The sequence below is a fragment of the Hylobates moloch genome, unplaced genomic scaffold (genome assembly GCF_009828535.3).
Source record: "Hylobates moloch isolate HMO894 unplaced genomic scaffold, HMol_V3 SCAFFOLD_3, whole genome shotgun sequence".
In the NCBI taxonomy this organism is placed as follows: domain Eukaryota; kingdom Metazoa; phylum Chordata; class Mammalia; order Primates; family Hylobatidae; genus Hylobates; species Hylobates moloch.
In genome coordinates this window covers 87744576-87757065 of record NW_026652278.1, presented here as the reverse complement: position 1 = coordinate 87757065, position 12490 = coordinate 87744576, and the positions used below count along the sequence as shown (strand labels likewise).

General features: G+C 35.2%; 1 protein-coding gene across 4 annotated transcripts in view; it reads left to right on the top strand.

The window, feature by feature from the left end:
• Window positions 1–12277, top strand: part of LOC116461437 (zinc finger protein 33B) — a 47758-nt gene extending 35481 nt beyond the window's left edge. For 3 of the 4 annotated variants that reach the window (XM_058436524.1, XM_032143167.2, XM_058436525.1), the window contains one exon: window positions 6578–12277. In XM_058436524.1, the coding sequence (XP_058292507.1) occupies window positions 6578–8664 (2087 nt within the window). In that variant the 3' untranslated portion in view covers window positions 8665–12277. The remainder of the gene's footprint in view (window positions 1–6577) is intronic. The other variant, XM_032143171.2, reaches the window with a different exon arrangement.
• The last annotated feature ends 213 nt before the right edge of the window (window positions 12278–12490 follow it).

The following is a 12490-nucleotide window of genomic DNA, read 5'->3' as shown; positions in this document are numbered from 1 at the left end:
GAGGAAATGAGTGAAATAACTTTTGAAAAGAATCAGAGGGAACAGTACACAGTACTCACATAGGGCCTGGAAAAGGACTGATCCTGCCAGCCAGAGTGGAAAAACTCATAATTCAGAGTATTGGGTAGAGTGTTCAGAAAGGTCTTTTCTCCGTGGTGAGGAGTAATGTGCCCCAAACTGAGCACTGCTCCAGATTTGCCTAACAAATCTCAAAAGCAAGACCTGAAAGTGCCACATTGTTTCCAAGTGACTTAAGTGCATCCTAGAACAAAGCACAAAAATACTTATAGGAAGCCAAAAGTACCCAGCATCCAACCAAGTAAAACTCTCAGTCCATTGAAATATTACCAGACTTACAGACATATGGGAAAACATGAGCTTTCTCAAAGAGACTAACCAGGAAATTGAAATGGACTCAGAATTGCCATAGATATTAGAATTAACTGACAAGTTCATTGAAAACAGTATTATAATTTAGTTCCATATGTTCTAAAACTTTAGAGACACAGATGATTTAAAAAAAAAATCAAAATTCAGTGTAACAGAAAAGATAGAAATCAGATTTCTAGAAATGAAAACTATAATGCTGGAGATGAAAAATACATGGCCAAGGCTGGGCGACAGAGCGAGACTCCGTCTCAAAAAAAAAAAAAAAAAAAAAAAAGGCAGAGATTTCTGGATAAGATAAATAAAAATAAGATCCAATCATGCTGCCTATAAAGGAAACATGTCAGATTCAAAGACAAATAGATAAACAAAAAGAATGGGAAAAGATGTAGAATGGTAAAATTATTCACAAGGCTGCAGTGCGGTGACAGCCAGATGAAGTAGCTTTCAGAGCCAGGAATACCAGTGATAAAGATTTTTTTCATATTGATAGAGATCAATTCATCAAGAAGATTTAACAATCCTAAACTTAGTAACAGATTTGTGAAATATTTGAAGCAAAATCTGATAGACCTGGAAAGAGAAATAGATCCACAGTTATAATCAGAGGTTTTAGCATCCTTTCAATAATTGATAAAACAGGAAATGGAAAAGGAGCAAAGATATAATAGACTTAACCCTAAATAACTTAATTGACATTTACAAAATATCCTTCTGCACCCTCCTCCCCAAATAAAACAGTGGAATATACATTCTTTTCAAGGGCAGATGAATGAATTTATTAACGAAGGTAAATCATATTCTTGATTATAAAGCAAATCTTAATAAATGTAAAAGGATTGAAGTCATATATTTTCTCCCAGCATAAGGGGTTTAAATTTAGTTAAATTAAAAATCAATAACAGAAGTATCTATTAAATCCCTAATAGTTGGAAACTGAATATAAGTCTACATAATGGATGCTTCAAAGAAGAATTCGAAGGGGAAATTAGAAAGTGTTCTGAACTTTGGGTGAATGAAAACAGAATTTATGGGAAATTTACATATAGGAAATTTATAGGAAATATAAAATACATACAATACTCATTGATTTCATTGTTTTCCATTTTGATCCTTACTGCTTTTTGCTACTTACTTTTGGGTTTAATTTGCTTTTTTCTAGCTTTTTAAGGTGGAAGCACCTGAGGTCGTTGATTTGAGATCTTTCTTATGCAACACAAATAAGCATTGTGTGTGTTTGTATTATGTGCATATATATCCACCATATGTAAATGCATATATGAAGTTTCCACAATATGTAAATGCATATATGAAGTTTCTCATATATGGGATATAATGTATTATGTGTAATATATATTAAATATATAATGTGTAAATTTCACATATAGGGAATTTCATATGTGTATGTATTTATGCGTTATGTATATATCTGATATATGCATGTATGAAGTTTAACTTGTGTTGGATAAGAAAGGTCTAAATCAATGGTCTTAGCTACTTCCACTTTGAGAATGTAGAAAAGAAGACAAATCCATATAGCAGTAAAAGAAAGGAAATAACAAAAAACAAAATGGAGAACAATATAACCTGTAAAACCAGAAAAACAGTTGAGAAAATCAGTGAAACAAAAAGCTGTTTCATTGAGAAGATTGATAAAATGTATAAACTTCTAGGTGGAACAGATTATCAATATCAAAACTAAGAATGATGTATCACTGAAGATTCTACAGATATTATGAAGGAAGTGAGGGAATACTATACCTGTAAGTTATCAATTGGACGATTTTGATGACATGAACAGTTTCCTTCAAATAAACAGCTACTACCACTTACTCCAAAACAAATAGATAACCTTTCCACAAAGAAAACCCCAGGTCCCCAGATGCTTCAGTAGTGAATTCCAGCAAACAATTAATAGTACCAATTCTATACAGACTTTTCCAGAAAATTGAAGAAGAGGAAATACTTCCTAAATCATTCTTTGAGTTCAGCATTGCCCTAATAACAAAACCAGACAGAGACCTTGCAAGGAAAGAAAGCTGTAGACCAGTGTCCTTCATGAACATAAATTCAAAAACATTAAGGATTAGAAACCAGTGGTATATAACAAGGTTATTAATACCTCATGACCGAGTGTGGTTAATCCCTGGCTGGCTTTTTCAACATTTGAAAAGCAGTCAGTGTAATTCCCTGTGTCTAGGCCAACTTCATGGCTAGGTGACCTGTGCAGTCACATGTTGCTACACTCTTGTAAGAAGGGATCCTGTACTTCACTTAATGCCCTGCTGTTGTCATCTTGAAGTTCTTCACAGTTTTATCTTTGAACTTGTGATTTGTATGTGAAGTCTGATGGACACTGGACTATGTGTGCAAGTAGACAGGATACTTGAGAGGCAGTGCCCTACTCAGCTGTTGGTCTGTGTAGTATGGCCTGGGAGTGTCCTAGAATTGTGTATGGGTGGCCAAGGCCATGACCTTTGTCTGCATTGGTTGCAGCAGCAGCAAACTCATGAACATTTGCACCCCAGAGAGGACCCACACTGTGAGGCTGGTTTGTCTCTCCCCTAAATCTGTCCCTCTGACATTCTTAGGAAGTACTAATTTTCTGGGCTAAGTACTGGGACAGTAACCTCCAGCTTTCAGGCAGTCATCATGGTCAGTAAAGTATTAGAAAATAAAAGCATACTTGTGGACATTGTGTTAAGGCACACTAGGCAGTTACTAGAATTCTTTGGAGTGTAGATTCTCTGGTCTTAAGAACTGCTGCAACATTGCAAAGCAAATATCCACAGGCTTAGAAATAGGAATTTCATTTGATGGGAGAAAACATTATTTTCATTTAAAATTTTGGATGAATCAAGTATTAACAAAGAAGCCAACTTTAAAAACAGTTTTTTTTTTGCATTTGAAAATACAGCAATACACTGCATAAACAGGTGTTTCCAATTATATGCAAATCATGAAGCCATTTTTGGTTTCTTGTACAAGATGTAGGAAATGTCAGAGGAAACATTAAAATGCCATTGTATAAATTTACATGTAAAATTGAATTCAGTTTTGTACAAAACTAATATTCACGAAGAGTTAATTTCAGAGAACTGCTACTCCAGTCTTTGTCTATATATACCAATACTTGTATTTTTTTAACTTTCATTGTGCAGTAATGTATCAGAAATCAGAAATTTAGCTCATATTGTCACAACGTATAAAGAACCAACAGGTCCCTAATGATTGCATCAGCTGAAAAATCAACCTTCTCAAAATTAAAAATTAGCAGAAATTACTTATCTTGCATTTGCCAAGAATACATGTTACTTTCAATTATATGTTGAAAATGAAGTTGCTAAAAATATAAATTTTGATGACTTAATAAATGAATTTGCAAAAAGAGTGCCAGAAAATCTTATGATCAATCAAGATATCATATTAACAAACTATTAGTAATTATTGTATTATTTAAAGTTATTACAACAAAACTTTTTTGTGATTTGTAAATTTATGTTCTTTTATATTACTATTATACCTATTATATTTTACAAGTAGTAAAATATATTAAAAGAAAAAAGCATAATTTATTTTACCTTTTACTATACTTCTTTTTATACATTCTGAGTAACTGACCTCACATTTTTATTTTGCACTGGCCCCATCAATTATGTAGTCATCTCTGTCCTGTATTAAAAAGAAAAAAATAGAAAAAAAGTCAAACCCGTGTGACCATTTCAATATATGCAGAGAAAGCATTTGACAAAATTTAGCATCCATTTCTGATTAAAACTCTCAAATGAAGAATAGAAGATAACTTTAATCTGATAAAAGTCATCTATAGAAAATGTACAATTGACATTGTATATAATTGTGAAAAATGGAATGATTTCTTTCCAATATCAGGAACATGACAAGGATGTCCATTCATACTTGATAGTATAATATATACTACCTAGTATAACCAGGGAAGAAAAAGAAAGGAGACTAGAGTGGAAAAGAAGTAGAAATGTCTTTATTCACAAAAGATATGATTATCTATGTAGGAAATCTAATGGAATCTCCCAAGATATGGGAAAAAGCATGACTAGAATTATTAAATGTAGCTAGGTGGCGGGAGAAAAATATTTAAAAATGAGTCTTCTATATATTAGCAATGATCAATTGGAAATTGCAATTTTTTAAAGTTCTATTTGCAATAGTATCAAAAATATTTTTTTTACAGCTATGTCTGGCAAAAGATGTGAAAAACCACACTAGAAACAATAATCCACTACAGAGAGAAATTGAAGACCTAAACAAGTGGAACTCCCTGCTTATGTCAGAAAGCTCAATATTGCTAACGTATTTTGTCATTAAAATGACTTACAGATTTAAAATAATATAATTCCATGTAGTAATTAGCAGGATTTCTTGTAGTAATTGATTATGTAATTCTAAACCTTATGTGGAAATACACAGGAACTAGAATAACTAAAACTTTGAAAAATAAAAGCTGAGTTGTATGTATAATATTACCTGATTTCAAGACTCATTATCAAAGTAAAAGTTTGCTGAGACTTGGTCTTTTTGTCCAGAGTAATTTTTCTTCAATTTTTAACATCTAGTAGTTTTATTAAGATATGTTTTAGAGAAAACTGTTGCTGAACAGTTTTCCCAGGTTCATGATGGTTCTTTTGAATAGGAACCATCATGGATCAGATCTTTTATTTTTGGACAGTTTTCTTAGATTATACTTTTAAATATTAGATTTATTCCATTGTTTTCTTTTTTCTTCTTTTAAGGACTGCAATAACATATATACTGTATTACAATTTTATCTATTTAATTATAGATCAGCTTTACCCAGAACTTTCTTTCTGATCCAATTTTCTTTTTTCTTACTCTTTTAAAATTATTGTTTCTTCTCTTTTTTCTGTTTGATTCTCCTTTACAATGCTGTTTATTCAAGTTTCAGTCAAGTGTAGTTTCCCCTTTGGCTCTTTTTTAGTTTACTCAGGCTGCTGTAACAAAATTCAACAGACTAGATAGCTTAAATAAATTTTCTCACAATTGTGGAGGCTGGAAGTCTAAAGTCAAGATGCCAGCAGGGTTGGTTTCTGGTGAGTTCTCACTCCCTGGTTTGCAGATGGCATTTTTTTCTGGTGTCCTCACACAGCCTTTTCTCTGTGCATATGACCAGTGGTTGGGGGTGGTGGGTAGGGGGAGAAAGAGAGCTCATGCATGTGCTGTCCTGTCTCCTCCTCTTCTTATAAGGACACGAATGCCATTGTATTAGTCTAACCCTTATGACTTCATTTAACCTTAGTTAATCTCCTTAAAGTCCCCATCTTCAAATACAGTCACACTGGAGGTTGGGGTTTTAACATACACATTTTTTGGGGGGGCACAGTTTAGTCCATGACAGATTCCTTAATAAGGAATGTCTTTAATAAGTCTTTAATAAGACTTGAATTATAAGTCTTATTTTCTGTGATTACTCTGTCCTCTTTACAACTTCATTCCTGAGTTTGATTACCCTTTGCCTCTTTAGTTTGCATACAATCCAAGTCTCTTCTCTTGGATTTCCCAGTAGCCTGAGCTTTAATCTACATGAACTCAGACATCTTCTGAGTATTTTCCCACTCATAGTAAAACTTTCCCTTTCTGGGAGTAGTTTTGTGTTTCATCCTTTCTGGGCTGTCTGTCTCCTCTATTCCATGTGATCACCACAGTCTCTGGCTGACTGTCTTTGTAGGCATGGGCTGTCACTTTTTGCTGTATTTGAATATCTATTGCATAGTGGTGATTTCAAATTAGTAATATTCACCATCTCCTAGTTATGCTAAAGTCATGGGTTGTTATAGATAATATTATTTGCTCCACTTATGCTGACCTTTATAGTTCTTGGGGGGATGCATGGGGAAATGCAGATGTAAGCAGTTGCTGTTATTATTCTTACATTAGAAACCAAATGTGTGCATTCAAATAGTTAAATTCCTCTCTGTTTTTCCATTGGCCTAGGCCTTTTGTTTCTGGTTTTCATTTTTGTTTTTTCACCCCAAACTCATGAAATACAAAAAATATGCACTTAGAATTATGTTCATCTCTGGAAATTGGCCAAAAAACCAGAGTCAGCTACAACATAGGGCATTTGTATAGAGATTTCATTCCCTAAGAGATGTTTTGGTATTTATATGGTAAGATTAATTTTGTTTGTTTGTAGAAGTCTGGACAGCTGATCACCTGAAAGAGAGGAGCCAAGAAAACCAATCTAAACATTTGTGGGAAGTTGTATTCATCAATAATGAAATGCTGACTAAGGAACAAGGTAATGTAATAGGAATACCATTTAACATGGACGTAAGTTCTTTTCCTTCCAGAAAAATGTTCTGTCAGTGTGACTCATGTGGAATGAGTTTTAACACTGTTTCACAATTGGTTATCAGTAAGATAAACTATTTAGGAAAAAAGTCTGATGAATTTAATGCCTGTGGGAAATTGTTATTCAATATTAAGCATGATGAAACTTGTACTCAAGAGAAAAATGAAGTTTTGAAAAATAGGAAAACTCTGAGTCATCATGAGAACACTTTGCAGCATGAGAAGATTCAAACTTTAGAGCACAATTTTGAATACAATATATGTCAGGAAACCCTCCTTGAAAAGGCAGTATTCAATACATGGAAGAGCGAGAACGCAGAAGAGAATAACTGTGAATATAATGAATTTGGGAGAACTTTGTGTGATAGTTCATCCCTCTTGTTCCATCAGATACCTCTGTCAAAGGACAGTCACTGTGAATTTAGTGATTGTGAGAAGTTCTTATATGTGAAGTCCACCCTTTCTAAACATCATGGGGTACCTATGAAACACTATGATTGTGGTGAAAGTGGGAATAATTTCAGGAGGAAATTGTGTCTGTCACAGCTTCAGAAAGGTGATAAAGGAGAGAAACACTTTGAATGTAATGAATGTGGGAAAGCTTTCTGGGAGAAGTCACATCTCACTCGACATCAGAGGGTGCACACAGGAGAGAAACACTTTCAATGTAATGTATGTGGAAAAACTTTCTGGGAGAAGTCAAACCTCACTAAACATCAGAGATCACACACAGGGGAGAAACCTTTTGAATGCAATGAATGTAGGAAAGCCTTTAGCCATAAGTCAGCCCTCACATTACACCAGAGAACACATACAGGGGAGAAACCATATCAATGTAATGCGTGTGGGAAAACTTTTTACCAGAAATCTGACCTCACTAAACATCAGAGAACACACACAGGGCTGAAACCCTATGAATGTTATGAATGTGGAAAATCCTTCTGTATGAATTCACACCTTACAGTACACCAGAGAACTCACACAGGTGAGAAACCTTTTGAGTGTCTTCAGTGTGGGAAATCCTTTTGTCAAAAGTCACATCTTACACAGCATCAGAGAACTCACATAGGAGATAAACCTTATGAATGTAATGCATGTGGGAAAACTTTCTACCACAAGTCAGTACTCAACAGGCATCAGATAATTCATACAGGGTTGAAACCTTATGAATGTTATGAATGTGGGAAAACCTTCTGCTTGAAGTCAGACCTCACAGTACATCAGAGAACGCACACAGGGGAGAAACCCTTTGCATGTCCTGAATGTGGGAAATTCTTTAGCCATAAGTCAACCCTCTCTCAACATTATAGAACACACACAGGGGAGAAACCCTATGAATGTCATGAATGTGGAAAAATCTTTTACAATAAATCATACCTAACTAAACATAATAGAACACATACAGGGGAGAAACCCTATAAATGTAATGAATGTGGAAAAACCTTCTGCCAGAAGTCACAACTCACTCAGCATCAGAGAATTCACATGGGGGAGAAACCCTATGAATGTAATGAGTGTGGAAAAGCTTTCTGCCATAAGTCAGCTCTAATTGTACATCAGAGAACCCATACACAAGAAAAGCCCTATAAATGTAACGAATGTGGAAAATCTTTCTGTGTGAAGTCAGGACTTATTTTACATGAGAGAAAGCACACGGGGGAGAAACCCTATGAATGCAATCAATGTGGGAAATCCTTCAGTCACAAATCATCACTCACAGTACATCACAGGGCTCACACAGGAGAGAAATCTTGTTGGTGTAATGAATGTGGAAAAATCTTTTACCGTAAATCAGACCTTGCTAAACATCAGAGATCACATACAGGGGAAAAGCCCTATGAATGTAACACATGCAGGAAAACTTTCTCTCAAAAGTCAAATCTCATTGTACATCAGAGAACACACATAGGAGAAAAACCTTATGAATGAATTGGATATTAGAAATTTCCAGCCACAAGTCAGCCTCCATAATGCCTGAGAGTATTCACACTGTGGAGAAAGCCCTGTTGACATCCTGAATGTTCAGTAACTGTCCACAAACTCACCTTATGTTACTCCAAAGTCACAGTAGGGGATAAACCCATAGACTACAACAACTATAGGACAACTTTTGTTAGGAAGTGATATTCTGTTGAATATCAGATGGTTAATACTGGCATAAAACCTCACAGATTTTTTTGAATTTGTGAAAGTTTTTGGCAAAAGTACAAATAGGATTATGTTAGAGTTTACACTGAGGAGAAAATTGTCAATTTAAGAAATCTAAAGTGAAAATTTTTCTTAGAAATAAAATATGACAAGTTCTGTTTTGAGTTTGATGCCATAATAGTTTTTAGGGTACCTAACAATAATTTATAGATGTACATTGTGGAATGTAAAGCTTTAAGAATTTTTTAAAAAGTAATAATTAAAATAACCTCACAAGAAGTTGTAATGAGTACATAGAATTCCCATGTACCCTTCACCAAGCTTCCTCTAAGGATAATATATAATCATAGTATATGGTCAAGTCCAAGAAATTGATGTTACCTTGTTAGTAGATACAGACTTACTCAGATTTTGCTATGGTTTGCGTGCACCGTGTGTGTGTGTGTGTGTGTGTGTGTGTGGTTATATCAAACTTTTACCACTTTTACATTTGAGTAACCAACAACACAATTGGTTTACAGAATGGAAAAGGAGTCTGAGATCTGTATTGTATCAGGATTACAAAGGAATCCAGATTTAGCCTCAAGTAGTTCCCTTGTCGTATTAATAACCACACCCTTTCTGCAACCCTATCCCTGGCATCCACTTGACTATGAAGCTTTTTGTAAAGCGTAGATAAATTGAATAATCAGGGCAATAGCATTAAACACATCTGTGAATTATCCCTGAAGTTCATAGGACTTACATATGTACAAGTGGTATGTGATATAAATCGTGTGTTTCATATGTGTAATGGTATTTAACGTAATTGTGAATAGGAAGTAGGTATCCTAATTTAGTAGTGGTTACTTCATCAGGCCCATCCCAGTTTTTTGTCATGTCCTGAAACAATTTAAAAAGAGACCCACTGAGCTAATGTTTATCCATTTAAAAGTTATAAATCAAAATAACAAATTATCTAAAAAAAAAATCTATCTTGTACGTTTGAAGATCTAGGCTTGCCTCCATGTTACTCCCTTTCTCTTCCTACCTATGGCTCATCCCATGCCATGAAGTGCCTAGGGTACATATGTGAACACTCCAGACTTCAGTGTAAGTGATAGTCCAAATTTTCTTTAAGCAGCTGCTCTCCAAGACAGGGCCCTGGAAGGAGGCCCACACATACAGCCCAGTTGCTGCCCAGGGCTGTTGGACTGTCATTTCAAGGCTCATTGTACCCAGACAGGGATCTGGGCCCTCAGAGACTTTTGAGAATATGAAGAGGAGGGTTGAGGCTAGAGCGGAGCCAGAATCAAGCTGGCATGGGGCTTTTATTGACAGTGTGAAGATTGTACACTACATTACATGATCAGATCGTACAAATAATCTAAGATTATACAGTCTGGTGACCCTAGATTACACAAGTAATCTAAGCTTCCACTTTAGAAAACTAGAAAAAGAAGAGCAAATTAAATCCAAAGTAACCTGGAAAAAAATTAGAGTAAAAACTAGTGAAATTGAAAAGAGAAAATCAATAAAACCCAAAACTGTTCTTTGAAAAGGTCAGTAAAATGGATAAACCTCTAGCTAGATTAAGAAAAAACAGAAGACAAATATTGCTAATACCAAAAGTGAAAGAGGCCATCACAGCTGATCCTATGGTCACCAAAAGGATTAGAAAGAAATATGGACAACTCTGTCCATAAATTTGATAACTTAGCTAAAATGGACCAATTCCTTGCAAGATGCATTCTCTCAAAGCTCACACAAGGTAGGCCTCAGTAGGCATATATATCTATTAAATAAATTGAAGCAATAATTAATAACCTTCCAAGACTGGGTGCGGTGGCTCACACCTGTAATCCCAGCACTTTGGGAGGCTGAGGCAGGTGGATCACGAGGTCAGGAGTTCAAGACCAGCCTGGTCAACATGGTGAAACCCTGACTCTACTAAAAATACAAAAAATTAGCCGGGCATGGTGGCACGCGTGTATAGTCCAAGCTACTCAGGAGACTGAGGCAGAAGATTCGCTTGAACTTGGGAGGTGGAGGTTACAGTGAGCCAAGATTGTGCCACTGTACTCCAGCCTGGGTGACAGAGTGAGACTCCATCTCAATAAAAATAATAATAATAATAAAACCTTCCAAAAAAGTGCCAGGACCACATGGGTTCACTGATGTGCATTTTTCGAGATACTTAAGGTAGAAATGATACCAAGTCTCTACCATCTCTTTCAGAAAATAAAAGAAGGGATAACACTTCCCAAATCATTTTGTGAGGCCAGTGTTACCCTAATACCAAAACCAAGCAAAGACATTACAAGAAAGGAAAACTACAGATCAATATTTCCATTGAACACAGATGCAGAAATCCCCAAAATATTAACAAATCAGGAATGCAAGCCTTGTTCAACATTTGATATTCAATGCAATCCATTGCATGCACTAGCAGCTCAAAGATTAAATATGATCATATCAATAGGTACAGAAAAAGCATTTGACAAAATCCAATATCCATTCATGATAAAACCTCTCAACACAGAAGGAATACAGGAGAATTTACTCAGTTTGATAAAGAACTACTACAAAAAACCCTACAGCTAACATCATCCTTGATGTTTCCAACTTGATGCTTTCCTACTAAGATCAGGAACATGGCAAGGAACACCACTGCTTTTCAGCATTGTACTGGAAGTACTATCTAATGCAGTGATACAAAACAAAAAAAAAAGGAAATAAAATGCACATAAATTTGGAAGGAAGAAATACAACTGTCTTTGTTCTCAAATAACATGATTGTCTTTGTAGAGAATTCTAAATAAACAACAAAAACCTGCTGATAAGCAATTATAGCAGGGTTGCAGAATATAGTCCTCAGGTATATGATAAAAAAGAATTAGACATGAAGTCATTAAAAGACATATAGGAACCCTAAATGCTTATTGTTAAGTGAAAACCAATCTGAAAAGGCTTTCTGTGTTGTATGATTGCAATTATATGACATTCTGGGAGAGGCAAAACTATCGAGCCAGTCAAAGGACCAGTGGTTGCTGAGAGTTGAGGGGAAAGGAGGGATGGCAGGTAGAGAGGTGATTTTTAGGGCAGTGAAAGTACTCTCTAGGGTACTGTAATTTGTCAAAATGCAGAGAATGGAAAACAGTGAATGGAAAACACAGAGTAAACCCTAATGTCAACTCTGGACTTCAGTTAATAATGTACCACTATTGGTTCATCAATTGTAACAAATGAACCATAATGATGCAAGATGTTAATAATTGGGGAGCCTGTGGAGGATGGGAGGGGTAAAGGTTAATATGAGAATTCTCTGTACTTTTTGCTCAATTTTTCTGTAACCCTAAAGCACTCTAAAAAATGAAGTGTATTAAGTAAATAAATAAGTAAATAACCAACCAACCCTGAAGAACATCTTGTTTCTGTGCTAAGGTGTTCTTTTGTTAGTCGTGTGTTTCTGACTGAACCTGTAAATCACCATTAATGAACATTTGAATTGCTTTTATACGTCCTTAATATATTTTAAATTATGGTAACTGTGACCTGAAATTAAGGACTAGTATTCTTGGTTCTCTTGACATCTGAAGCCAAAAGGGCCTCAAATGACCTAAACTCG